Here is a 24919-nt window from a genome sequence, read left to right on the forward strand (position 1 = left end):
TTTTTTTGAAACTAAATACATTTTAATAGAAAACAAAATACAAAATAACTCTTTTCAGAAAACAGAAATATTTAATCCGTTTCCACACATTAGAACTTCCTTTGTCCTTAAAACATGGTTTGATATTTGCTGAGTGTGCACTCATGATTCATTCCTGTGTTCACTATACTGGTACTGCAGTGAGGGGTGGAAGCAGATCATTGAGGGAGAAAAAGACACCAAAAAGCCACATCTCAGAATAAACAGTCATCTGGAAATCCAGCTTTTAAGCCTATTTTGAGATTTATTCAAAATTATTCTTTATCATAATTTTGTTGATGGTGCTAGGGATGGAACCTTGGACAATCGACTCAAGTGCTGAGGCCCATCCTCTGCCCACCATAATATTTCTTCTAGGGTAGAGAAGTACTGACAGAGTGCAGCCAGTAAAAGAATCTTTCTCTCCCACCATCACTGCAAGAGCTCAATGTTCAGTTAAGCTACCTGCCTGCTTGCAAAAGCACATTATATGGTACCCCTTTCTCCTGATACATGGCTACCAAAGTCTGAATTCCCTGAACCTCAAAATTCCAAGTATCATAGCCAGTGCCAGGAGTCAAACCTGCAGACAGAAGCAGAGACACCTCTGCCAATGCTAGGTTTCCTCCTCAATAATAATAATTATTATTAATAATAATAAAAAATCCTGGTTCTATCATTATGGAAAAGAAAGACTGCTAGATCATCCCTTCCTTTCCTAGTCCCTGTCACCACTTCCCTTGAGGGGTAGCCACAGGAGACACTGTCTACAGCTGCTACAGAGGAGTTCTGCAACTGTTCCAGTAACCCTACTGGGAAGAGGGAAATGCAAAAGCAAGGTGCCTGCATAGAGCCAGGAGGCATCAAGCCTGAGCATACAGCTCTCAACTGGAGTCTTGTGCACCAGAGCTGTGTTGGGTGAGTGTGGGGTAGGGGAGGGCTCTTTTGCAATCACTGATTCAGTTTTAGCAAGTCCTGGACTGTGACCAGTTTTCCAGCCCCACCAAGTCTGCCACCTGAATTAAAAAATTAATGTTCTTGATTCTCTTGTGTGATTCCAGTCACCAGGAGGAGGTTGCAGGCCATGAACTGTACACTCAAGACATTGCTCATCTGTCCAGTGTACACGCCCACGAGCTCACCCGAAGAGCCATCAGCAGGTGTGTTGCAGCACGTGCTTCTGATGTCCCAGACACGTACAGAGTTGTCCATGGAGGCAGAGGCAACCAGACCGCTGTCTGGGCTAAAGGCCAGACTGGTGATACTGTCCGTGTGGCCTCTCAGTTCTTTAAAAAGCGTCCCAGAGGCCAAGTCCCACAACTTTAACCGCTGGTCCTCACCAGCGGATGCCAAGTACTTACCGTTGGGAGAAAAGGAAAGGGAAAGCACGGGACCTCGGTGACCCGTGAATAGCCGCACTGAGTTCCCCTGTTGGGCGCTCCACAGCCGGACAGTTTTGTCAGTGGAACCTGTTGCCAAGTAGTTTGAATTGGGGTGGAATTTGACACAGTCCACGTCAGCCAGGTGTCCTGCATATATCCTCAGCGGGTACGTCCGATCAAAAGACCACAGCCTGGCAGTACGGTCATGGGACCCACTGGCAAAATATAGGCTGTAGGGGCTGATGTCCACATCCCATACAGGGTAGGCATGTCCCTGATACAGCACAGTGTTGGTGAAGCTCCCTAGGTCCCAGTACCTGATGGACATATCTTCAGAACAAGAGAGCAGCCCCGAGCTGTCTGCGAGGAACCTTGTGCTGTACACTGGGCCACAGTGTCCTCGCAGGATCTTCATCTCTGTGCCTGTATTATCCTCCTCACTCTCCTGGAACATGGTGGGTGGGGTGGTAAAACACACAAGAAGAAAATATTCAGTGGTCTCACAAGAAATATAAGCTTGAGCTGAGCATTGGTGGCATACGCCTTTAACTCCAGCACTCAGGAGGTAGAGGCAGGCAGATCTCTGTGAGTTTGAGGCCAGCCTAGTCTACGGAGAGAGTGCCAGGATAGGCTCCAAAGCTACACAGAGAAACCCTGTCTCGAAAAACAACAAACAAACCAACCAACCAAACCCAAAACCCAACCCAACAAACAAACAAAAAAAGAAATATAAGTCTGAAAGAGGAAAGGTAGAGAGCAGGGCCTGTCAGAGGGTGTGCCCTTCATGGCCACTCCAGCTGACCATGCCCAACCATAGGCCACATCAGACTGAAGATAAATACTTTTTGTGAGTCTTAATTTTCGAATGAGGATATGACTGAAAGGCAAGCCTGTGGGACATCTACTATTCATTCTTTTGAAAACACTGACTTCTGAATTTATATAAAGTTCATAGATTCTCCTTAATGGAGCTCTCTTCAGCCATCAGCTCTTATCATTTTGTAGCCAAGTTATTCCATTTCTATTACATTTAATGAAATCTAGAGATAGGCCCGGTAGTATACACTGTGATTACAGTACCAAGAAAGCTAAAGCAGGAAGATCTGCTTTAGAAGAATCTCAAGAACCTGAGCCAAAACAAAATTGCATAGGAACTTTGAGTCAGAGAATACAGCTACCAATAGACCATGAACACTGACAGATAAAAGCTGCATATGGTGACTTATGTCTACAGTGCCAGGACTCAGGAGGACCATCAAGATTTTGATATTACATAGACTTGGGGGTGGGGGTGCAGTAAAACAAAACAAAAAAACAAAACAAAAAAAAGGATAGGAAGGGAGAGTCTCATCCGTATCTCCTAAAGTAAACCATAGACTGAGAAAGACAGTAAGGCATGGTGGCGCATACCTTTGATTCCAGCACTCAGGAAGCAGAGGCAGCTAGGTTTCCAAGTTTGAGGACAGCCTGGTCTAACATAGAGAGTGAGAGTGAGGAGGGGGGAAGCTTACAATAGAGCCCAGTGACTCATGTCACCTTTGGAAAAAAAAAAAAAAAACAGAGGAAATGTCCACAATAGCACTTGGAGATAAAGTGTGCTCCCACAGCCCTTTCCCACAAGGCTGCAGGCTATCAGTCCATTTCCCCTCTATTCCCTCACAGGGAAGCTCCTGAACATACAGGTGTGACTCTCCACTACAATGGGTAACACTAGAAGACAATCAAGATTCCTTAACACTCAGCTTTGCTGGTTACTGCACAGGAAAAGAACACCTTTTTAGTAGGCACTGTTTTTTCTACTAGAAAACTCTAAGTCAAAGCAAAATAACTGCTTTCAATGTGCACAAAACTTGAGGGAGTTAAAACACTGGTGTCTGTCTACAAATACTCAAAATGGCTACTGCAGACACTTCAAATTAGAAATGCAAAAGCATTTGGGTGCTCAAGAAATGCTGATCATGAAGGCTAACTCTCTCAGCCCAAGTTTTTATACAGTAGTGACTCTGGTAACTGAAACTCAGGTCACTGGCCATCCCAGATTAGCCACTCCACCTGACAACAGGTTATTGCACTGACTGAGAAGACACCAGAGTTCTACAATCCATGTCTGTTTTCAAAGTGGGGCTGAGACTACTCTTGGCATACAGAGCTAGACACACAGTACATCAGTGTCCTTATTTTGGACAAGGCTGTGAAACAGCCTAGATTTCTGCAGGGGAAGACAATATTCACTACTGTTTAAATGTGGACCCCCTAACTACCAATGCTGTTTCTCACTATTTGAACCTGCACAGTACACATTTGAGAGCATACAACAACAGACATGTAATGTGATCCCTAAGTCAGTATCAGCTGAAGATCTGTTAGGCTCAATGATGGCACCTGCTTTTCAGACAGTGGTAAACACTGTCCACTCATAAATAATGTTGAGTATTGGGAGAAGGGTTTAATGTGCATTTATCAGGCATGAGTGGGACTCAATGGCTATATCATCTGGCATGAATCCAGCTTTGGCTGCCTAGGAAGGGGACTACAGAGTACTGTTTGGTGAGAGGTCAGGTTTAGAATGAACACTCTAATAGGAAGGATTTACAAGAAAGAATAAATGGCACCCCTACCTCCTCCTCCAGAGTGTCACAAGCTAGACGGATACGGGATGTGTCCACATGGTGGGGCTCTGATTTCAGCTTTTTGGACCGCAAGCTCCAGAGCTTTATGCAGGAGTTGTCAAACCCAGCAGCCAGAAGCTTGCTATCAGAGGAGATCTCTGCAGTATTCAGCAGCTGCTCTGTGTTATAGAAGGCATAGAAGCAGATGGTGGTGAGGGAGGGAGGTCCATCCTTGACCCGCTTGATACTCTCCTGCAAGACTTCCAGGGCAGCCTCATTCTGCAGAATAGGGTTGGGCACATCTGGTGGCTCCAGGCCGCTGCTCTCACTGCGGGAGGAGCTGCCACTGGCATATAGCTGGTAGTCTGTCCTCTTGGCAGGCTGCACGTCCAAGTGAATGTGCACGGCAAGCACCTTGCACAGGGCAGTGTTGTTATCGCTTTGGAGGTAGCGGATAAGGTAGTTGTAGCTATCTTCCTGGAGACGGACCACATATTTGTTGTCCAGGAATGCACGAAGCTGAAAGTTTGACAGAATGTCCTGGATGGTCTGCGTTGTTTGCAGCTGCTCAATGATGTCCTTCTGACTCGCATTCTGTAGGAACATTCCATGGAAGCGGCTATAGAAGCTTTCCACTGTGCTCTTAGGGCCACTCTGGACCAGGTTGAGATGGAGGTAGACAAAGAGGGGGTAGAGGAGAGGCATAACTTCATGGCTGTGCTGGGAGTCAGAATCTGCAATGAGAAACACCAAAAACTCATACTCAGTAACACCGGAGAAACAAGCGGATCCTCCTAGAGCCAGTTACCCAACACTTCCGGCCCACAGAATCTAGAATTTCAAAGTCTCCCCAATCAAAGAAGAAGGGCAGACTCTGAGTCAAGGTTGGGGGGTTTGGCCATGCCTTGTGCAGCTGTGGTCAGGTCCAGCTCCTTCCCATTATTTCTCAAGTCAGAAACCCATGTGGTGGTAGCGCACGCCTTTAATCTCAGCACTTGGGAGGCAGAGGCAGGCCTGGTCTACAGAGCTAGTTCCAGGAAAGCTAGGACTATTATTACACAGAGAAACCCTGTCCTGAACTGCCTCCCCAGAAAAAAGAAACCCAGGCCTCTGAGGATCCTTAGATGGGTTCTAGGCAGATTGCATTCTTCACAAAGACTTTCACCTTGATAAGCTTCAAGCTAGAAACCCAAGTAAGTTCAAGATCTTCCAGGTGGCAAGCCAGGGTTGCTGGTGCATATCTTTAGTTCCTACACTTGGAAGCAGGTGAACTGCTGTGTTTGAGGCCAACCTGATCTACACAGTTAAGTTCCAGACGAGTCAGGAATACACAGTAAAAATGTGACTCAGAAAACTTCTGAATGGCACTTAGTCTTGGTTCTATGAGTACTGTAGCCAAGAGTAAAATCAAAGCTCATTGGTATCCAGGCTGATTTGTCCTATGTGATGATGACAATATGCATTTAAAGCTTTGAATTCCTTGGTGAAAAATATGAAACTGCCCTTTCACAGTGATAAATTACATATAAGGTTTTTCTTTTTGGTCATTGAGACGACTCACTAATCTGAAAAACTTTGATAACGAATGCTGTTAAGTCAGGCTTTAACTGTCACGGATGAGAAAAGAGGTGCACTTGGCACCTATGTATGTGTGCAAGTGAGGACAGAATGTGTAAGAGTAGGGCTCTGTAGATACACCGTGAGGGGCAAGGGGCAGCCACCCTCAAGGCACATGTACCAAACAACTGAGCCAAGTCCAACTTGCTTAGAGCCACAACAGTTCCTAGACACTGGAGGGCAGCAGAGGTTAGTCTTAGCAAAATCCACCTGTTAACAGCCACTGTTAACTTCACTGCTTTTTGGGTTTTGCCTGTCCTTTATTGTAATGAATTTGGATTTTAGAGAAATAGAAAGGTCTTATATTTAGTGTAATGTTCGTTCATGCTTAAGTAACTCAAATAAAAATGCAAGCCAGTACTGCTGTTCCCCTAGCCCATTTTCAAAAAGCATGAGCAGGAACCTAGGTAAATACCTAAGATGCAATCTTGAAAATGTGCACCAGCATAAACTCCAATAGTTCCAACTCAATGTGAGAAGGATTCTCTGATAAATTAGCCTGGTCTGTGATAAAATTATCCTATACCTTCATGACTAAAAACTACATATTAATACTGGGTCATCCCAGAATTATTTATTATGGAGCAGACCACATCCAGAACAAGAGAACACAGAGCCCCCCTCAATGATACAATTACATGTGTCTGGCTGAATCATGTTTGGGCTTCCTCACTGAACAGGATATTCTGCAAAGGCAACAGTTGTGTCGGAAATCACAATACCACCCTGCCAGTGCTTAACCCAAACACATGCTGAATGAATTAAAGGTAGGCTAAAGTTGTTCCCCACCATCAAGGCAAGAAAACTCCATAGCAGAGCAATAGATATATCCATTTAAAAACTTAATAAACCAAAGCTAGTTAAGAATAACCTTCATTACCTCCACATTCTTGCTTACTACAAATATAATCCTTATCATAAAGACCCTGAATTTCTGATCTTCCCGTCTTTATTTCCCAAGTGTTAGGATTACAGCATTGGACCACTTGTCCAGAGCTATTCTGAGATATAATAGTCTTATCCTTTCAGTTTAAACATAGGATGCTTTTTGACTAAATCTTTACTTTGTATAAAAGTATGACCACCCCCCCCCCCCAAAAAAAACATTAGACCATGTAAACATAGGTTTCTCTATTATGGGGGGTCAAGTAACATAGGATGACTCTACACATAGAATGGATGGAGACTTAATTTAGGTCGATCTCCTCATATGCATATTTACCATTATATTAACACAAGGACTATTCACTTGAGGGAAAATTATTTAAAATTTTGAGGCTTTTATTTATATTTGTGTGTGTGAACCCATGCATGCAAGCTACATCAAAGTGGGTGCCCATGAAGCCAGAGGAAAGTTGAATCCCTTGGAACTGGGCTACAGGCAGCTATGAGCTGCTGAAGTGGGTATTGGGAATCAAACTCGGTTCCTATGTTAGAATAGTAAAGGCCTTTTAAAAAATTATTTATTAATTTATTATATATACAGTTATCTGCATGCATGCTTGCACACCAGAAGAGGGCACCAGATCTCATTACAGATGGTTGTGAGCCACCATGTGGTTGCTGGGAATTGAACTTGGGTCTTCTGGAAGAGTTGTCAGTGCCCTTAACCTCTGAGCCACCTCTCCAGCCCTAGTAAAGGCTTTTAACTGCTTGCTGAACCAGTCATTTCTCCAGCACCCATAGTATTTTAGTTCTCTTCTGATACTATAGTGGCTCTCAGGGATTGAGCTCAGGGTGTTAGGTTTCCCGGCAATCACCTTTATATAATGAGCCATCTCTCTCTAGCCTTTTTTTGGTTTGTTTTTAACATAGGGTCTCCTGTAGCCTTGGCTAGCCTCAAATTTGCTATGAGGATGTTCTCGAACTGTCCCTGATGTCCCTTCTTCTCATGTATTAAGGTGCCACTATTCTTGGATAAGTTCAAATTATTTATATACTTTTTGAGACAGGGCTTCACTAATATATAACCCTGGCTGGCTTGGAACTCATCATGTAAACCAGGCTGGCCTCAAACTCACAGAAATCCATGTCTTTTCCTTCTGAATGCTGGAATTAGATGTGTGTGACACTAAACCAGTATCCACTAATTATTCTCAGTCCTTCCAGGGCAGAGTATGCTTTTTTATTTCTTATAAAAGGTGATTACAGAAGGAATTCAACAAGATTAGTACTCAGAATCAACATGGTTCTCTTATTGCAACTCCTCAATTTTAAGTTAATACTGGCCATCTCAGGACCAGAAAACATGGTTTAAGATCTGCCTGCCTCTGTCTCTCTAGTACTGGGATTAGAGGTGTACGCTACCACCATGGACTAAATGGCTCCTCTTAAGCAACTGTTTATTTTTTGTTTGTTTTGTTTTTTAAAAACTCACATTAATGCATCAAGAAGAAGCAAATGGAACACAAATCCACTGATTTTGTGTCTCTGTGGTCATTTCATCTATGACCTGCCTAACTGATAATGGCTAAGTTCTTCATCCAAATCATGAGCACTACTCTGAAAGATGGTCTACATTTCAAATTCACTTCACTTAAAGGATGCTTTCTCTATGGATGATTTGTCCTTCATTTATTCAGAAGTCAAAAGCCAAAAGCTGCAGGCAAACAGTGAATAGGACACACAGAGTTCTCTCTCTATCCTTGCAAACTTCAACATCAAGATCTAACTTTCACAGAAATTCTGTTTGTACACAAGAACTGTGGCACAGGCCTTTAATCACAGCACTCAGGAAGCAGAGAAAGGTGGATCTTTGAGTTTGAGGCTAGCTTTGTCTACAGAACAAGTTTAAGGACAACCAGGACTACACAGAAACACTTGTCTTGAAAAAACAAACAGCCACCAAACAAAAAAGAACCAGACTCCCTAGAACCTAACACTATGCTTGTAATACAAGAGGTTCTGAGGGATATCTACATTATTTGGTTTCTTAACAAGGACTTACCAGTAAGAAAGCTTCTCAGTCGTCCAAACTGTACTTCATATTGCTGAGGTTCTGCCTGGCAAGGGGCTGCAGACACTGCATTGGCACAACCAGATTCTGATTGGACTAAAGGAGGAGACACACAAGACAGAGGCAAGAATGTAGTTACTATGCACTATGCAGCAGGATAAACAGAGGGCATAGAGTCCAATGGCATCTCTAAGTAAGACTTTCTAGGGCTCTGGGAGACTGGGGCAGGCTGATAATATTTGTTTGTCTCTCTTCTCCCCTGACACTCCATAAAACGAGGGCAGACGAATGAAAAGCTAGAGAGCATCAGATAAATTAAGCTAAGAGAGGATAGGCACATAATAGCCCTGAAATTCATCTGAAACATCTAGTCTACGCTGATGTGTTACAATGTGCTAGGTCTGTCAATTTGAGGTATTATGCCTCCCAGTTCAGAGCAACAGTCTTCATTTGTTTCTGATCCTGCCTTCTAATTTTCCAAGATTCCTGATTTAAAAGTTGGAAGTTCTAAAAATCATTTACATCTTTTCTCTACACTTCATCCTTTTGCTTTACTAATAGGGAGGTTTCCTTAACTTTTAATCCCCCCCCCCAAGACTGCAGGCTGGCATCAAACTCAGAGATCTGCTTGCCTCTGCCCCTCCCCTGGATTTAAAGGTGTATACCACCACACCTAGCCTAATCTTCAACCTTTTTGTTGATTTTCCTTTTTATATTTTTCCAAAGAAGGAAAGAGTTAATTTGGCTCACATTCCTTTTTATCATCACCTACCTGGCAAAATGTTCTCTTTCCCTAGGCAGCATTATCTTCTTGTCGCAATACTATGATATGCACAGTGGTCAGAGAAACATTTCCCCCAAGGCAGTGAAACAGGACACCTTAGGGATAATGGGAATGTGCCTGATCACTTAGGAGGGCATGAACAGAGTTTCACAAAGAATGTCTTTGGTCTGTAATCCTGGGCAGGTCATAATCCAGCAAACTTGTTCACTAGCCTTCTTGGGGAATAAGGTTGGCTGCAGTGTTCTGGGCAGCTAACATGAAGAAGCCTGGGGTCTCAATATTTAGCATGCGAACATGCACTTTTTGACTTTATATTTTCTTTTTTCTGACAGGGTCTCATTATGCAGCCCCCAGCTAACCTGGGAATCTCAATCTTTCTGCCCCTTGTGCTGGAATTACAGGAGTATGCCATCATACTTGGCCTGAATTATGCTTCCTAAAAAAGAAACTCAAGCTTTCTGAACCATCCAGTGAAGAGTCTACACCATATTGTTCTTGATTCCTATTTTAACTTTAAGGCAAACTTTCACAAAATGTTCAGAGCCCTTGACGCTCTGCAAATGGAGAAATGGAAAGGTTGCCCTCAAATTCCTTGCAGCCAGCACCCACTTAGGTGGTACCAACCTTGACTTCCAGATGGAAGCTAGGGGCCAAGGGTTAAGATGTCATCTTTACAGTGACCTGAAGAAAATGCCACATTTAGCCACTAGAAGGTAGATGGAGGGATGGTAATGAATACAGTAGAACTGAAGGAATCAAAACATAGTGTACAAAGAAGGGGGGGAGGTAAAGAAGAGTTCCTGTCTTCCAGCAAAATCAAGATAGCTAGAACATCAGTCAAAGTCCTTCAGATTTCAGGTTACCCTCAGACTATGCTGGTTCTTGGCTGGTGTATCTAATTGTAACTTGGACCCTTTAATGATACTTAGCACCCAGTCACTGTCTTGAAATCTATCTCCAGATCTCAAATGTCCTCCTTTAACCTGACAGGAGTGCTCCTTATAATTACTCTTAAAACAGCTAATTCCTTCTGCTACTGGCCACCATGACCATAATCTGGAGAGTACCAGGCCTTTGAAAGACTCTCTTGCCCTGCTAACCTAGTGCAAAGGACCATTTTCTCTACTCGCTGACCCTGTACTGCAGCATGTATTTCTAGCAGCAATTTAAGTTTTTTTTTTTTAAGATTTATTTATTATGTATACAGTGTTCTGTCATGTAGACAGTTGTGAGCCACCATGTAGTTGCTGGGAACTGAATTCAGGACCTCTGGAAGAGCAGCCAGTGCTCTTAACCTCTGAGCAATCTCTCCAGTCCCATAGAATCCTAGCAAGTTCTAAAGGAGATGTGCAATGAAAGCCTGCAGAGTGAAGACCAATGATTCAAATCACTCATGAATCAGAAAATCCAGCCCACTTCAACTTCTCTCTGTTCCTGCTGGCCTCTTGAAAAGCCATTGCATCTAAACTGCAGAGTGATGTCTGGAGATCCATCAGTAGTACTCTCTCTCCTTCTCAACAAAAGCAGTTATTGCCCAGCAATAGGACACTCCAAGAATTGTGGCAGTTCATAAGAGGTTGCTCCAAACTTGGTAAATGGAGAGAAATCCACTAGAGGCAGGGAGGTAACTGCTCACCAGGGCAGTTACCTGGGACTGAGGGACCGAAACAGAGAAGAACAGCCAGGTATCCCTTAACAGAACATGGAGGTAGATTTCTGACAGCTTCTGTTATCCCTCCATGAAGCCAAGACTCTCATTTCAAGGACCTACTCAGGTTTCAAACATTTCATCACTTTCTCCACAGTAAAGAGAGTCTACCCTAAAGGAAAACAGGCCACTCACTAGCAGTGCTGTGAAAAGGAACCAAAGAATCTGCTGCTGCTAGCATGGAGCAGAGGCAGTACGTTCAAGGAAAGTAAAAGTCCAGGAACAAAGAGGGGAGAAGAAGCCACTCAGGCTATGTGAAGAAGAGCCAGAGCTGGGCCATGCAAACAATGAGAACTCCATGCTACACAGCTATTAGTGTGTCCTTCGGAATCACCTAATTTACTGAAATACATCAAATCACCAATACTGTTCAGAAATTCAGTATAAGAAAATCAGCTAGGCATAGTGCCATACCCCTGAGGCTGAGGCTTGCTGAGAGTTCAAGGTGAGAAGGGGCCTTATAAGAACTCGTTTCAAAAAACCAGAGGGAGATGGAAGGCAGGAAAACTATCACATAAACCCTGAACTCATAAAACAGCTAGATGACAACCTTTAGGTATGGTAACAATGACTTGATAGTCTTGATGGAGTCACCTTCCTTCCCTCCCTCCCATTTTGGCCTCCCATGTGCTGGGATTAAAGGTCTGAGCAAACATGATTTCAAACCAAAATTGAAAAATTTCAGAAGTGCTTCCAACCATCAATCCTACAGTATGCAAGCACCTTATAGACCTGATTTCTAGGAGCAGAGTTCTATGCTAGCAGAGAGAACCTATTACTCTGGGTCTTGTACAGTAAAAGTTACACAAACCATCAGGTACATATAAAACAATCTGGATGCTCTGAGGAAGGAAATATGGCTCTAGCCAGGGGCTCCAGAAGGCTCAGAAGTCCAGTGAGCACAGCTTTGAAACAGGAAAGGCCTACAGGCCAGAGACCCTAAGAGCTGCTTACTGAGTGAGCAGCTGGTAGCCTACTCTTTGCTGAGAATCTATGTGGGCACTGACAACACCTGTTCCAGGCCAGCCACAGGACCCTGGTACCTGTGAGGTTGGCTGCCATCTCCTCAGGGGTCTGTGATAGTCTCAGGCCTTGCTTCAAGGGGCCGTCTGAGTCCACGTACTGCCGGCGTTTGAGGTAGCAGGACACTGCCACCTGAACCTGCTCCGTGCGCACTCGTTTCATGACCTGTGAAGGAACATAAGAAGCAGACTATAAGGGATGGTAGAGGTTTCACACAGTTGAAAAGATGGATACTGAAGTGACCCAGTGAGGACACAAGTCTGGGTTCCCTAATTCTGACATGGCATTCTCTTCCATTTTATCTATTTTTTCCAAAGGCCATATAGTTTGCTTCTTTGATGGAAAACATAGAAACATACCCCATAGATCATTCCCAAATAACACTGTCATTCAACCAGCTCCACGAACCTTTTCGTTAGTGCTCCTAGCATCAAGCAGAAAGACCTAGTTTGATTTTCAGGCTATTTCTACTGCTCTGTCAGAGAGCTATTCATTAGCAGCAAACCTACTAAAAGCTCAAGTGTGTGTGGGGGGGCAGTGTAAAATCAAGGGCCTGAGAAACCCAGATACTGGGTAACTAGAACCTGGTAATGGGAGATATTTCTGTGTGGTTCTAGGGATGGAACCCTTGCACAAGCTAGGTAAGTACTCTACAACCTCACAGGTACCAGGGTCCTGTGGCTGGCCTGGAACAGGTGTTGTCAGTGCCCACTTAGGTTCTCAGCAAAGAGTAGGCTACCAGCTGCTCACACAGTAAGTAGCTCTTAGGGTCTCTGGCCTGTAGGTAAGTACTCTATCCCCCACTCATAGTTCATTTGATCTTTCTTTCTTGAGACAGGGTCTCACTGTGTAGTGATGGCTGGCCTGTAACTCAATTTGTAGTCCAGCCTGGCCTTAAACTCAGAGAGAGCCACCTGCCTCTGCCTCCCAAGTGCAACACACTCAGCCCATATTTCTTAATAGTAAAAAAGAGGTGGCTTCCTGCCAGGCATAATGGCACCTTTAATATTAGCCCTTTGGTAGCAAAGGCCAGCCTGGTCTTCAAAGTGAGTTCTAGGACAGCCAGAGAAATCCTATCCCTAATAAATATCTCTTAAGAATGCTTCCTTTAAATTTTTTTGTATTAATTTAAAAAAAATGCACACAAGTGTTTTGCCTGAATATATGTCTATACACCACTTTTGTTAGGTACCTACAATGACCACAAGAGAGTATTAGATCCCCTAGAACTATAGAGACCTCAGGGGTGCTGGGAATCAAACCCAGTCCACCTGAAGATCATCCAGTGCTCTTAACTGCTGAGCCATCTCTCCCGCTGTTATCTTCTTCTTTAAATACTTTTCAAGACTTTAACTCTAATTATTATTCATCTGCAATTCTTTTGAGTGTATTATGCATGAATAGTCAAGTACATTTTCCCTGGTTACTTGGCTAACACACTGCTTCCAGAGTATCTGTAAATGTATTTTTCCTTCTAAACAGATTAGTAGGATATTCTGAAGATCAACCCTTCAATTTCTTGAAAATCACACAGCAAGGAGAACACAGAGGGTAGAATCACATAGATAAAAACATATGTTTATTACAAACAAAATGTTTACAGACCCTATTAAACTATGAGATGGACATAATGCTATCTATGAATTTCATTCTTGGGTTACACAAAGAGCCCAACAAGAAATCTGCCAGAAAGGAGACGTGATTGCTGTAATGACAAGGCTATAATTTGGTCATGTAACAGAGCACGGATAAATTCCCAATACTGACATTCCCTTTCATGACGGTTTATTATTCTTCCAGTATATTGATGAGCTATTTTAATTAAGCTTTTTTATTGCGAGCACAAGGGCTCTGATACTTTGAGAGACCTCTTTTCCTGTCCATTAGTAAGACCAAAATCATTATTGTTTCTCTGTGGCCACTATTCAATACAATCATTCATTCTGACTGCATCAGTGATTCTCTATGGCTCATCCAGCTATACAAGAATCCCAGTAGCATGTCGGCTGTGTGTGTGTGTGTGTGTGTGTGTGTGTGTGTGTGTGTGTGTGTGTGTGTGTGTGTGTAAATAAGTAACCCCAGCCCTGGAGATTCTGATTGTGGGGGTGGGATTCAAATACACACAGCAGCTGTGACTCCATGACCCTTTCCAAGTATGGCCCAATCAGGATAGTCAAGACATCCAGCCTTGCCTGTATCATACTATATATACCTGCTGATGTTTTCCAGAGTGCCTAGTTTCAAACCCTACTAAACTAGTCCAATTCTACACTTCAAAAACTAAGACCTTTCCAGATTTTCCACTGTGAGCTTTCAGTGACATGGGACTATGATGTACCCACGTGAATTCACAAACATTCCCCATCATGCCATTCCCCCACAACCTCCCTAGACAGGGTTTCTCTGTGTAGCCCTGGCTGTCCTGTAACTCATTCTCTAGACCAGACTGTCCTCAGAAATCCGCCTGCCTTTTTGCCTTAAGTGCTGGGATTAAAGGAGTGTACCACCAATGCCTAGCTCCAATCAAGCCCTTTGGACAGGGAAAAAATACTTCCTGTGAGACACAAGACAACGGATGGAAGAACAGACTCTGAGATAAGTGTTCTTGAAATAGGACAATACATATGCAGATGAGGGGAAGAGATGCTAAAGCTGTAAAAGAAAACAGTTGTCAAGGGTGGTGTCCCAAATTTGTAATTCTAATACATGAGGAGGTGAAGGTAGGAGGCTCAAGCATAGCCCCAGGCTATATAAAAATCCAGTTTAGTTTGTTTAAAAACAAAATACAAATAGGAAAGCTCAGCTACATTTGGAATTGAGAGAATTGAGTTTGTAAATGAAATTAATTTACCCAAATTAACTTCGTGAAGTGGGGATAGTTTAAATGCAACTGCTTTTACTCTAGAGGCTCTCCCTGTAGACAGGTGGTAAGCCAGCTTCTGGGCCAAGGACCTCAAGGCAAGAATTCAGCAGGAACTGTGTTTATAGCCCACATGGAACACAAATACCACAGACATATCCAACCGGCTTAGCTGGTTCTATTCTGATGTACATTTTTCAAGCAAAATAATGAAAGAATGAATGTCTCAGAGCAACCGGATTTTCATGATAAATATCCATAAATGGACGTACGTACGTACGTGTGTGTGTGTGTGTGTGTGTGTGTGTGTGTGTGTGTGTGTGTGTGTGTAGCTTAAAATAGAGCCAAGTCTCTTAAGACTCAGACATGAGACTTATACTGCAATTTTGAGATACCTGCCCAGTTTTCCAGGGATCATAATAAAACACTAATAAAATAAAGGGGTTTGGATATAATTATACAATCTTAATAAAATTTCAAAACGTCTCAGTTTTCAATTTACATAAAACTGATTCCAAATAACCTTCTCTTCCGTATCTTAAAAGGTTGCTTCTGTTCCACGAACACGCAACAAAGTTGAAATGTCAAGTCTTACATGATCACTCCAAGTAATCACCAGGAAGGACAAAGTGCAGACTTCTCTTACACTTCCCTAAAATGAGGGTGCTGGAGCAGGGCCTGGTAACCCTGGTCCATCATATTTCATCTCCGCCTCACCACTTCAAATACAGTGCGTAGAGAACACACCAAGTTGTCTACTAAGACAAGCCAAGTAGTAACTACTCAGCCCTGTGAGATGCCAACATAATACTGAAAGGTTCAGGCAGATACCTAAGCAGCACAAAGGGCCCTGTGTTGCGTTGCCACGTCATGGCTATGTCACTCCTTACAGGGCTGTGTAGGGACTATGCGCATGCAGGAGCTCCCCCTTTAACCCTAGCCCACATCTTGGCTCTCTCCTCTTCCTGTCTTTCCCGTTGGTCGACCACCCCTCTCTCCTCTCTGCTCTGTTCTGGTCTCTCCTCCCACCTGTAATAAACTTTACCTTTAATGTACCCTCCACGGTTCATGATCCATTGTGCAGGCACGAGCCCCATCTCTCGGCTTATTTTTTTATATTTTTAAACTTTTACAAAATCACTACAAACTACTATAAACATAACTCATTCCTTTAGAATAGAAGCTTCAAGTACAATGAGTTCAAGATGAATCCAGGGAAGCTAACTTCTACACAATCCTCAAATTAGATCCCTAAGAGTTGCTGCTATACATGGGCCAGTTTTGGGGGTATGTGTTAGTATTCAGGTACCTGTACTGGCCTGTCCTTGGGGTCCTGACAGCATATATCCTCAGCTGCAACCACTAAGAGCACCTCCTATGCACATTCAATACATTACCTTATAAAAGACAGGCCTTGCCCACCTCCCAATCTCTTTCCCTCTCCCACCTCTCTCCCTCTCCTTGCCTCTCCTGTCCCCCAGCAGCTGGTCTCCCCCCTCTTTTCCACTTCCCTTCCCTCAATAAAAAACTGTCCACGAGAGCTCTGTGGCATGATAGCATGACTCTTTCTCCCGCTGTTTTTTAAAACAACAGTATGGAAAACTGAGTTATTTTTTTCTAATGGTGAACCTATGCTTAAAAAAAGTAGGTTCCCCCCTCAATTGTGAATTTATGCTTTATATAGTCTAGAAGTTTATACTTTTTGCTTGAGATGTCATATAAAGTACTTGCTAAGGTACTATTTAATTTAATCCCTGCCCCGTTTGTTTGATTTTGTTTTTTGACAGGGTCTCTTACAGCCTAAGTTGATTACAGTCTCTGAAGATGACTTTGAACTCAGGATCTCTTGGCCTCATCTTCCAAGTACCAGAATAACAGGTATGTGCCATCACATGGAGCAAGAGATCTATCTAAAGATCATCTAAGTGGACACCCCCCTCCCCCCCCTGCCCAAATCCAGTTATTTTCACTGTTATGAGAGTATATTCAATTAGCTTTGTGAAAAAATAAGTCAAAGTTGAGAAATAACTGAGGCACACTATGTAGTTTCAGTCATATTCATATAATTTAAAAACCTCGACTTTCCCCCTCCAGACTATGTCTCACTGCTGGGTGATGGTGGTGCACCCTGGAGGCAGAGGCAAGTGGATCTCTTTGAGTTCAAAGTCAGTCTGGTTTAGAGTGACTTCCATGGCAGCAAGGGCTATATAGTGAAACCCAGTCTCAAATAAAAAAAAGCAAGAACAAAAACAGATTATGTTTCATGTATCCCAGGCTGACTTCAAACTCATTATACGTAACCCCTGAGCAGGGTCTTGAACTTTTCTGATCTTATTTCTACCTCCAAACATGACTGTCTTTCAAAGTGATTCTTTGCTCAGACATTGCAATATGCTTCTAAAGTGGTGTCACTTCTCCTAAGGTGTCCTTAAGAAATGAAGATCTTGTAAATGAGGCTATAGTTAGGGCTCAGGGTGAAATGGAAGAACCTGAAGTTTTGGTGGTGGCATCTATGGAAGTTCATACCTAGGAGTCACAACACCCAAGAGACAACATTAGTTACTATTTTCTTGGGCTGGAGAGATGGCTTAGAGGTGCTCTTCCAGAGGAACAGGGCTCAATTCCTAGAACCCACATGGCAGTTCACAACTGTCTATAATTCTAAGTCTCTGGAAGCCCTGCCACCCTCTTCTGGCTTTCAAGGGCACTGCATGCATGTGGTGTGCAGACCACACACACAAAATCTCAAAAGGGGAAGGAAAAACAACAACAACAACAACAAAACAAACTGATTTCTCCATCACCACCTTCAAGATTTCCATGTCTTCTCTGCTCAACTGTCTAAAACATCCTAACCTAGAGATTCCACATCAGTCTCCTTATCCAGCTGGCTGACCATGTCTGGCCTCAAGAAGCTGCTGAGAAAGACTGTACTACTCACCTCCTATCTTAATGCAAGTTACTTTCCCCTTTTCCTTTATGGTCACATGACTGGGCTAGATACTGCTTAACTTGTCCTTTGAGATACCCTATAGCCAAGCTATGTCTCAAAACTGGAACAATGGTCTTACCTCAGCTTCCTCCTAGCTAACTTAATGGTGTTATTACCCATCATTAAAAAGCAAGAAACCTAGTCATAATCTTAAGATACTCTGCCCCCTTTAAGAAATCTCTAATTCCTATTTTATTTTAAAGAATTACTTCTAGACTGAATCATTTGTACTTTCTGCTGACAGCACAAAGCACTTTGCAATTGGACTATCCCAATATCCACCTACCTCTAAGTTCTTCTTGTTCCAATGCAGGCTGTCCATGCTTACCATGACTATTCCCCAGATGGGAGTCTACCCAGGAGAGGGTTCGTTCTCCCCACCCCCCACTGCCCCTCTCGACAGGGTCTCACAGTGTGGCCCTGATTGGCCTGGAACTTGCTTGGTAGCAAGGGTCCATGGAGCCCTTGAACTCAGGGCCTTCAGGTGCTAGGATTAAAGATGCATGCCACCACCACGCCCAGTGGGAGGGTTTTTTCTTAACTTTTAAACTGATAGGAGGCCAGGCTTTGGTGGCCCACGCCTTTAATCCCAGCACTCAGGAGGCAGAGGCAGGCGGATCTCCGAGTTCAAGGCCAGCCTGGTCTCCAGAGCGAATGCCAGGATAGGCTCCAAAGCTACACAGAGAAACCCTGTCTCAAAAAAACCAAAAAAGAAAAAGAAAGGGAGTCACTGGGAGTGATGGTACATGCCTGGAATTCCAGTCCTAGGGGAAGCTAAGGAAAAGAACTGCATTGAGGCCAGCCTAGGAATATAGTATAGACATAGGCCAGCCATGGGTAGAGAGTGATACTGGTTTTTTTACAATGGAGGAGAAAAAAAAAAAAAAGTGATGTGAAATAGCCTGTGATGATGCCCTTTAATTCCAGTACCCAGGAGGCAGAAGCAGGTGGATCTCTTGTCTACATAGCCTTGTGCCATCACATGGAGCAAGCATAGCCTTGTCTACATAGCATAGCCTTTTCTACATAGCAAGTTCTAGAACAGTCAGGGCTAAAGACCCTGTCTCAAATAGAAGGGAAAAAAAAAAGCAATGCAGGACAGAAGGAATAAATAGGAGTATTTTCATTTTCTGTATTAGAAAGACACATATACTTCATAATATAAAAGGAGTCTGTGCACAATGTTATTAATGCTTAGTTTGTTCTGAGTTAACCCCTCCCAGCTCAGATGCTCCTGGAGGAATACAAAGTTGACACTAGCAGAAATTAACTTGACTCCACATTTCAAGTAGTAACACCTATGCTCAAACACCCATAATGAGAGAAGAGTTAATGAGAGATGCACAGGCATCATAAGTCTCAGAAACAGGGCTGACCAAAGGGTCAAGACTGAGTCCTGGAGTGACGGACACCTTTGTGTTCTCAACACCGTCTTCTCTGCTGGCCTGGAGATGAGATTTAAGACAGAACATGAAACTTCAGAATATGAATCTTAGTCAGATGGTGGTGGCTCACACCTTTAATCCCAACACTCTGGAGGCAGAGGCAGGTGGATCTCTGTTGAGTTCAAGGTCAGCCTGGTCTACAGATCGAGTTCCAGGACAGGCTCCAAAGCTACAGAGGAACCTTGTTTCGGAACAACAAAAACAAAAAAAACCAAAACACAGACTATGAATCTCTGTCTTCTCAGATTGTTAACACACTAAATAAGGCTATATTCAATTCCTATCCTGCTTACTGGCTTCTGAAGGGACAGGTAGCATGAACTATATTATGACTTAAAAGTTTGAGTGCTATCTAGTTTCTGCTTGGACTTATTTTAGGCTTATGGCTTTTGTAATTTCTAGGAACCAAGAAAGCCACAAGTATTTTATTTCTACTTTAATACTCAGCCCCTGCTTTAGCAGCCATGGCAGGCTACAGAAAAGACACATAGGCCTCTGACACAGGGAAACACTCGGATCCTCTGGCCTGCAGGAGTCTAGGGACAAAACTGAACACATGAAACTCCAGACCTCTCCCACCCCCAGCCTCCTAGGTGCTTAGTTCCTGGGAACTGTTTGGCAACAAAAGAAACTCCAGGGGAGACCAAAACCTCCCCTAGTCTCCAGAATACAGTTCCGAAAACTATTGGTATCTATGAACAATAGACCACCTGCAAGTAACAAGACAAACCCATAGAAACCACAGAATGTTCCCTCTCAGCACTGACCAATGAGAATACCTGGTACACAGGTATTTCATGCCAAAATATGACTTTGAGACATTTTCCTGATTGTTCCCAAATGTCAACCAATCAAAAACCAACCCATACCTTCTGATGTAATCCTGTAACTTCTGTCTTTAAAACCTAGCAGGAGACAGGGAACTTTACCCCCTCTGGAGGCTGCTGTGTCAGCTTGCTAGACGGGGGTCCCTCTCCCGGTAGGATAAACAATTTAATAAACCTTGTGCATTTGCATCGGTGGTCTGTCTCCCTGGTCTCTTTGGGGATCCTTGTAACTCGGGCTCAACAATTTTATCCACAAGTTTGAGGCAGACAGACCTGGCAAGGGCTTTTGAAACCTCAAGACCAACCCTCAGTGACAGACCTCCTTCCCCAAACATTCCACCAAGGGACCAACCATTCAAATATATCAACTATGCTGGATATGGTTAATCCTGGTTTGTGGTGATGCACACCTTTAATCCCAGCACCCAGGAAGGAGGCAAACCAACATGGTCTACATAGTGAGTTCCAGGACAACCAAGGCTACGTAGAGAGACCCTGTCTCAAAACAAACAAAAAACCCACACCATATACAAACATATGAGCCTACAGTGCCACTGTCATTCAAATTATCACATATATAAAACTTCATTGACATAGAAGGACATGCCAATATACATATCAAAATGTGGTATAATTTTGTTCCAACTATTTATACATCTTAAAGCACCAGTATCCATAATCAACAAAACCATTATGGATTATCAAATTCTGTTTTCCAGGTGAGCATCATGGCACATCTTTAATCCCAGTACTGGGGAGGCACAGATGGGAACACTGTTGCAAGTGAGTTCCAGGCTAGCCAAAGATACACAGTAAGACCCTGACTCAAAAAAGTCAAAGTAAGTAAGACATGTAATTGACTTTCCCAAGCATTTTACCTTATCTACCAAGCCACACCAGGTAACTGCTTAAGTTTTTCTTGGGGGTAGAGGAGTAATAGGGATTAAACCTAAGGCTTCCCACTTGCTAAGCAAGCATTCCATCACCAAGCTATCCCGGGTCTTCACAGCACTTCTTGAATTTTCAAATTCCTTTCTTGCTTGAAACCTCAGTCCAAGCTAGCTTGGTTGGTTTTTTTTTTTTTTTTTTTTCCCCCCCAGACAGGTTTTCTCTGGGAAGCCCTGGCTTTCCTTGAATTTGATCTGTAGAACAGTCTGTCCTTGAACTCAGAAATCCACCTGTGTCTGCCTCCCGAGTGCTGGGATTAAAGGTGTGCACCACCATCGCCAGCACTTTTTCATCAATTGGTTAAAGTGCCCCCCCCCAGCCGACCTGATTCTGAACTTTCTAATGCCCTGCCACTGCCTCCAATGCACTTGGATCACAAGAATGAGTCATCATTCTTGTTTTCTGTGTATTATGTGTGATTTATACCTGTGCTCTCTGAGACATGACCCTAGCAATCATTAGTGAACATTCCTTTTTTGTCTTTCTTTTGTTATCTAATTTGGTGAGACTGAATAAAAGTCCCAAACCAGCACTACTGGGCTTGCTTCAGCCAGGTATGCCCTCTTGAAGATCATCTTGGTGTTGGAGAAACAACCAAGTGTGCCTGGTGGCAGAGACCACAACATGGAATGACACCCTCTAATCATAGGGAGACTTCTCAGAGAAACCAGCCTTCTTCTAATCTGGTACATGACATATACCAAAATATGGTGTTTAGGAAAGAATACTGTCTAGAATAACATATAGTTTCTGCATGCCTTGCTGGAGTGTTCTCTAAGCTTTGAAATTTATCTGTACTAACCTAGACACAGAAGTAGAGAACTACTTCAACCCAACATCACTCTACTACAGGCATTCTTTCTAAAAAACCAATGTGATGCACTCATTTTAAAAGTTACTGCTGTCACTGGTGTGGAGGCTAAAAATAAAACCCAGTGGTATCATCCCATGTTGCTCTGAACTGCCTATTACCCACTTGAACAGATTTTCAGTTCTCACTTTACTGGGGGTTCCACAGGCATTCTCACCTTTTATGTAGTCTTTGGTCAATCCCTCTCCAACAGATGGAAGCATCCTCACAAATGCTCACCTGGCTTGAACAACCCAGATGCTCAACAGCCTGGCTACCTCATCATCCCATGGCTTCCTCATCTTTGCCTCTCCACTCCAAGTCTGGAGCACTATCATAGTATTTGTCATATTGCTGTGTTTCACACACTACTATTGACACCTAAGGTTTATTTAACATCTTCCATTGCTGGACACCATCCTAAACTACTTCCCATATACTATCTGTCTGCTTTGACCCTCAAAACCCTACCAGGCAGGAGAGGAGTCAGACAACTTGCACAAAATCATTCAATTCTTGGATGCAGCATCTGAACCTACACTCTTTACAGCACCCCATGCTCCACTGATCCCACACTGGACTCCTCGGGGAGTTCAAGGGCAACCACTCACTGATGCTTGCTCTGAGAATGAGCACCTGGAAGTTAACCACTTGAGATGCTGATGGTTATGTGGAAGGCTGGAAACGTGACTTCAAGTACTGTGAAATGAATAGTGCTGGCATCACACAAGATCAAGCTAAAACAAGTGAGTGTGGGGGAAGCAAAGGCCCTTCCTCTGTCTCCAGATGTCTTTCCTATTTTTTTTTTTTTTTTTGGTTTTTTGAAACAGGGTTTCTCTGTGTAGCTGTGGAACCTGTCCTGGAACTAGCTCTTGTAGACCAGACTGGCTTTGAACTCACAGAGATCCACCTGCCTCTGCCTCCCGAGTGATGAGATTAAAGGCGTGGGCCACCACCGCCTGGCTACACCACCACCGTCCGGCGTCTTTCACAGATTCTTACAGTGTAGAAACAACGAAAATAATCAGTTACCAAGCAGTTAGGAGAGGCCTTCACCTCTCTTCACAGTGACGGAAGTACACAGTTGTAAAGGACTGTCCCAAAACACACGAATTTAACTTGTTATTGATGGCAAAATACTGAAGGCACAAGGTGACTTGGTTTTTTTCCCCCCGCTTAACATTTGCTTTATAATTCATAAAACAAGGTTCACACATGTGTGAATATATATCTAGACCAAGTTTCACTCTGTAGCGTAGACTGGCCCAGAACTCACTTTGTAGACCAGACTGGCTAGGAATTCGCAGCAATCTTTCTGCCTCAGCCTACAGCGTGCGCCACCACTACCAGCTGAGTCTAGTCTTAAATTACCATCCCATTTTACAGGAGGAGAAACTGAGGCAGCTAACTAGCTACATGATTGCAATCCTAACCTTTGCGGTTACCAACTCCATCCTTGACATTCCGCCCCTCCGAGTTTCAGGAGCCAAGGAGTCTTCAATCTGGAGTTAGGCGGAATCCCTTCCAACTTCACTTTCTACTACCTCCCGACCAGGCTGGAGCGGGTCTCCAAACATCTGGTCCCGACTCCCGGGAAACCCGAGGCCATCCACCTGCGAGTCCGGGGTCCCAGCAAAGGGGGAACTCACCTCTCGACGCCGGAGCCACAGCGCCTGCGAGGTCCGCGACTCACGGCGGCAGCCGGGAGCCGGCCGTCTGCAGCCCACTTCCGCCGAGCGCCCTCGTGAGCTCGCGGCTGGCTCCGCGCGAGGGCGCCCGGCGGGGCCGCGGGGTCTCCGGGAGCGTGCAGCCGGGGCCGCCACGTGCGGGGTCGCTCGGGCCTGCGCAGGTATGCGCGCGCCCCGCGAGCGGGAGGCGCGGAGCCGCCCGCCTGAAGCCCCTCCCCCGCGTCCCCTCCCCCCTCCCCGTGCCCCGCCCGCACTCACTGAACATCCCAGGCGGCTCCCGCTGCCCCGCCGCCGCCTCGGCACCGGCTGCTTCCGTATCGGTTGCCCGCCGTAGGACTTCCTACCGCGGCCGGCTAGCCGGGTCCCCGAGCGCTACGTCCTACCGCGCCCGCGGCTTTTGGTGGCCGCCCCATGACCGCCTGACGGTGCGGGCACGCCGGGCTAGGCCGCGGACGCGCGACGCCGCGGCCAGGGCGCACTCGGCGCTCAGCTAGCGATGTCTGCGTGACGCCCCTCCCCGCCCCGAGCCGTTGGCGTCAACGTCTGCCGGAAGCGCCTCCCTCACGTGTAGCTAGTTGCTGTGGAGGTCCCAGGTGGATGCCGCGTTGAGTTTGGTTTTTGCCTTGAAACGCCAGTTTGGCAGATCCAGACACCAGCCCAACTGGAGGGAACCCCGCTGGAGAGACTGGATCTGAGGAAGCTCTGCCTGAGGGATTTCCCGCCATCTGAGGGAGCCCCAGTCTGAGGTAATTCTTCCCGAGGGTTCTCCCACCTGTGGGAACCCTACTTGAGGAGAGCTCGGACCTGAAGGTGCTCCCCATGAGAGAACCCTGGTATGAGAACCTCACTTTAGAGAGTCCGACTTGAGAGAGAGCTCCCCGATCTAAGGGATCTTAGAACTGGGGGAGTCCTTCTTGACAGAGCCAGGTCCTGAGATGACCCCCCGATCCGAGGTAGTAGGATTTGAAGGTATCAATCTAGAACCTTTTTTTTTCTTTAATTATTTGTATGAGTGTTTTGCCTGTAGTACCCAGAAGCTAGAAGAGGGCGTCAGATCTAGAACTGGAGTTACCGGTGGTTGTGAGCCACAATATGGGAAAAGCAGTTTTTTCTCTGGAAAAGCAGTTAACCACTGAGCCATCTCTCCAGGCCCTAGAACGGCAGTTGCGATGCTTTAATACAGTTCCTCTTGTTGTGATGACCTCCCAACCA

General features: G+C 44.6%; 2 protein-coding genes across 7 annotated transcripts in view; one reads left to right on the forward strand and one right to left on the reverse strand.

Annotated features, from left to right (window-relative positions):
• Positions 1–24119, reverse strand: Taf5l (TATA-box binding protein associated factor 5 like). Of its 2 annotated transcripts, none has more exons than XM_027404856.2 (5): positions 23966–24119; positions 12118–12262; positions 8574–8678; positions 4019–4743; positions 1–1845 (listed from the first exon to the last, which is right to left on the reverse strand). In XM_027404856.2, the coding sequence occupies exons 2-5, from the start codon at positions 12257–12259 to the stop codon at positions 1048–1050; spliced, it is 1770 nt and encodes a 589-aa protein (XP_027260657.1). In that variant the 5' UTR covers positions 12260–12262; positions 23966–24119; the 3' UTR covers positions 1–1047. The 2 variants fall into 2 exon arrangements, with proteins under 2 accessions (XP_027260657.1, XP_027260658.1); XM_027404857.2 differs by lacking the exon at positions 23966–24119 and adding an exon at positions 23669–23848.
• A 70-nt stretch (positions 24120–24189) lies between these two features.
• Urb2 (URB2 ribosome biogenesis homolog) overlaps positions 24190–24919 on the forward strand; it is a 28679-nt gene continuing 27949 nt past the window's right edge. For all 5 annotated transcript variants that reach the window (XM_027404852.2, XM_027404853.2, XM_027404854.2 and 2 more), the window contains exon 1: positions 24190–24453. The gene's annotated coding sequence lies outside the window, so the exon portion shown is untranslated. The remainder of the gene's footprint in view (positions 24454–24919) is intronic.

Source organism: Cricetulus griseus, chromosome 3 (assembly GCF_003668045.3).
Source record: "Cricetulus griseus strain 17A/GY chromosome 3, alternate assembly CriGri-PICRH-1.0, whole genome shotgun sequence".
Classification (NCBI taxonomy): Eukaryota; Metazoa; Chordata; class Mammalia; order Rodentia; family Cricetidae; genus Cricetulus; species Cricetulus griseus.